The 3197-nt window shown below is 33.4% G+C and overlaps 1 protein-coding gene across 1 annotated transcript; it reads left to right on the top strand.

The window, feature by feature from the left end:
- The first annotated feature begins 1298 nt into the window (after positions 1 to 1298).
- LOC110916518 lies at positions 1299 to 2269 on the top strand. Its single transcript, XM_022161234.2, has 2 exons — positions 1299 to 1826; positions 2032 to 2269. The coding sequence occupies exons 1-2, from the start codon at positions 1332 to 1334 to the stop codon at positions 2050 to 2052; spliced, it is 516 nt and encodes a 171-aa protein (XP_022016926.2). The 5' UTR covers positions 1299 to 1331; the 3' UTR covers positions 2053 to 2269.
- The last annotated feature ends 928 nt before the right edge of the window (positions 2270 to 3197 follow it).

The raw sequence follows: 3197 nt of genomic DNA, 5'->3' as shown, positions 1-3197 counted from the left end.
GAGGGGTAAATTAGAAACTTTATATGTTTTTTAAGTAAAAGGGTATAATGATCATTTCACATGAATTTAATATAGAGTGTGCCTATTGGCACACTAAAGTGCCTATTGGCACACCAAACCCTAGCAAAATTAGGGTTTATCTACGCTGCGTATTGGTCAATACGCAGCATATAGGGTTAACCTTATACGCTGCGTATTGACCAATACGCAGCGTAGATAAACCCTAGATCTCAGTGCCTGATAACCAATCATTGCACAGAAAACAAGGTTCCTATACGCTGCGTATTGGTCAATACGCAGCGTATATAAAACTGATGCAAATTTGGGGTCATTTTGGTAGGTTTGAAGTGTCAAATCATTGCACAGAAAACAAGGTTCCTACCACTTATATACGCTGCGTATTGACCAATACGCAGCGTATTTAGGTAACCCTATACGCTGCGTATTGACCAATACGCAGCGTATGTAAACCCTAATTGTGCAGATAGCCTGCCTTGGTGTGCAAATAGTGAGAGCCTTTAATATATTTTCAATGTGTGTTAGTCAAAAGGACCAAACGGGTTACCAGTCAGCAAGCACAGAGAACCAGACCTCCTGTAATTTTCGAAATATAAATGACAAAAACACAATACATCCTTACAATATAATCATCCCTGTAATTTACTCACACAATAATACGCTTAAAACCGAGTTATTTAGTCTATGTGATTTGCTTACATCGACAATTGTGTTACTCTTTTGAAGCAAATATTGAGACAAAATATATGAAACATGAAAGATTGAGGTTTTAAGGGTAAGAATGAAATTAAGAGATAATCAAAATGCTTATAATCCTTAAACTCTTCTAATTCCATGGATACCAAAACATATATGAAACATGAAAGATTGAGGTTTTAAGGGTAAAGAATGAAATTAAGAGATAATCAAAGTGCTTATAATCCTTAAACTCTTCTAGTTCCATGGACACCAAAACATAAAGATGAAGATTAAAAAAACATATTGGTTTCGGCTTGGAATACAAATCAAAGTTATTATGAATATGAATTTACGATTCACCCTAGTTACTTTGTTGCCTAACACTAAAGATACATACCACATAATGTAGCCATTCACTTTGTATTCAAAGATGCTATAATTCACAATAACATTATAAGTAGCCATGTAAATCCGTGTAAAAAAGCAAATGTGTGCACTTAAATGTAGAGCGTTGCATTTTGTACTATATTAGCAAAAAACTCATCATAGGTGGCTTTTGTTGCCTATATATACTACACCCTCATTTTATGAAGTCCTCATCACAACTTAACTTAAGAAGCAATATATATTTAACCATGGCAACTACTTCTCACGTGTCTCTCTTCCTACTCCTCGCCCTTGTCTCACTCACACCTTCCACATCTGCATCCCGAAACTTAAGCTTAAACTTACACCAACTTCTCCAACTCCTTGGATTTCCGCCCGGCCTTATACCTGATCCCGTCGAATCTTTCACTATAGCCCCCGCAGGACTTTTTCCACCCACCTTCAGCTTCACCGTCAACTTTAAGGAACCATGTTACGTACAGTACGTATACCTCAATTACTTCGCCCCGGTGTTTACCGGAAAGATCACCTACGGTAAAATTACCGGGATGGTAGGCCATAAGGATCAACTCCCGTCTACAGGCGAATGGACAGATATGTACGACGTCACAGTGGCTGGCGACAAGCTCTTGTTCACATTTGCGACTGCAAATATATCGTACGATAGAGCGCTGTTTGAGGAGGTTAAGACTTGCACATATGGTCCTCTTCTTGATAATCACTCTAACCAACTCATCTCTCAGGTATTACGTAATATTTATAGGTTAGAAACTCGTGTATTAATATAGTAAAGATGATATATAATTCATAATCTCTAAATACTTTGTAGGATCCAAATGGTAGTCTAACTGTACTTGTAAATCCTTTGTTTCAGTTAATTTTTTTTTTTTTTTTTTTTTTTTTTGAAATGGTAGTCTAACTGTGATTCAAATTTTATCTTCTTTGCAGCTTCCAATCAGTGCAGAATAAGTTAGTGATCATGAGATCAACATTGATGTTTTGAAGTTGGGAAGTCGGGGGACAATAGCTAGCTTTTTCAAGTGTGTTGCATGAATAAAGATTAGGTTATGAACCTGTTTCATTTTAAGATTTCGGTTATGTGTTGTATGAATGAATCATTAATAGCTTTTTCAAGTGTGTTGTATGAATAAAGTTCAGGTTATGAACCTGTTTTCGTTTTAAGATTTCGGTTATGTCACATCACCTATCATTTAGTTAATTAACAGATTGCATATTTGGTACCGAAACTACATGTCTATCATTAGAAATATGTTAGTGATGAGGGGATGTGGAGGTGCACATGAAAAAATGTGGACATAATCAAAACATTCTCTTTTGTTTCAATTTAATATTGTATTGTTTATTTATGTGTAACTTTTAAATAATAAATTAATGAATGAAATATTTAATCATACACGAAGAGAAGTTTGTAGTATGTTTTATTGTAACTAGTAAGGAATCTCGCGCTTTACAGCGGGTTTCGTCCTTAACAGAAGTGGTGGGTATTCTCATGTAATTTTCAAAATAATTTGCTAATACAACTAATATAACAATTTACAATCACCAATCGACTACACACAAACGGATTAACATTAGAATAAGCAATTAAAAATAAGCAATAAGAAAACGACATTTTAACATAATTTATCAACATAAAAAGTTTGAAATATGATTTGTTTTGTATTTTTTAAAGTAAAAATAATTTATTAAAAACACAAATTATAAATTAACTATATACATTGCATTAAATACTTTTGATCAAGTAGACAAATGATTGCATTCTACATTGATTTTCTTAATTCAATTTTCTAAATTGTATTACAAACCACCAAAATAGATTACCCAATTTACCTTTGCCAAGACCACACCTAACCCCACCGCTGTTCATTTGAGCAAAAGGTTAAAATTCATACTTTTCACAATTTCTCTTCTTGTTATGGGCCATTGTGTGTTGAAAAGAAAATTACTCTAGCTAAGAAGCTATCCAAATTGTTATTATATAGTAATTTAAATTTAAAATAGTAGAATAATATAAATGATAAAATAAAAAATAATTGAGTAATGCTTAAATGGGGAGTAAATTTCAAATTTTGTCCTTTATCTTTATAACAAGT

The sequence above is a fragment of the Helianthus annuus genome, chromosome 16, assembly GCF_002127325.2.
Source record: "Helianthus annuus cultivar XRQ/B chromosome 16, HanXRQr2.0-SUNRISE, whole genome shotgun sequence".
In the NCBI taxonomy this organism is placed as follows: domain Eukaryota; kingdom Viridiplantae; phylum Streptophyta; class Magnoliopsida; order Asterales; family Asteraceae; genus Helianthus; species Helianthus annuus.
The sequence above is the reverse complement of the archived record's forward strand: the minus strand, read 5'-3'. Positions and strand labels throughout refer to the sequence as shown.

What these genes read in the sequence shown, in the direction of transcription:
- LOC110916518 (XM_022161234.2), top strand. Translation starts at nt 1,332, where the DNA reads ATGGCAACTACTTCTCACGTGTCTCTCTTCCTACTCCTCGCCCTTGTC. An exon ending in CTAACCAACTCATCTCTCAG is followed by an intron (nt 1,827 to 2,031) that starts GTATTACGTAAT and finishes TCTTCTTTGCAG; the next exon opens with CTTCCAATCAGTGCAGAATA.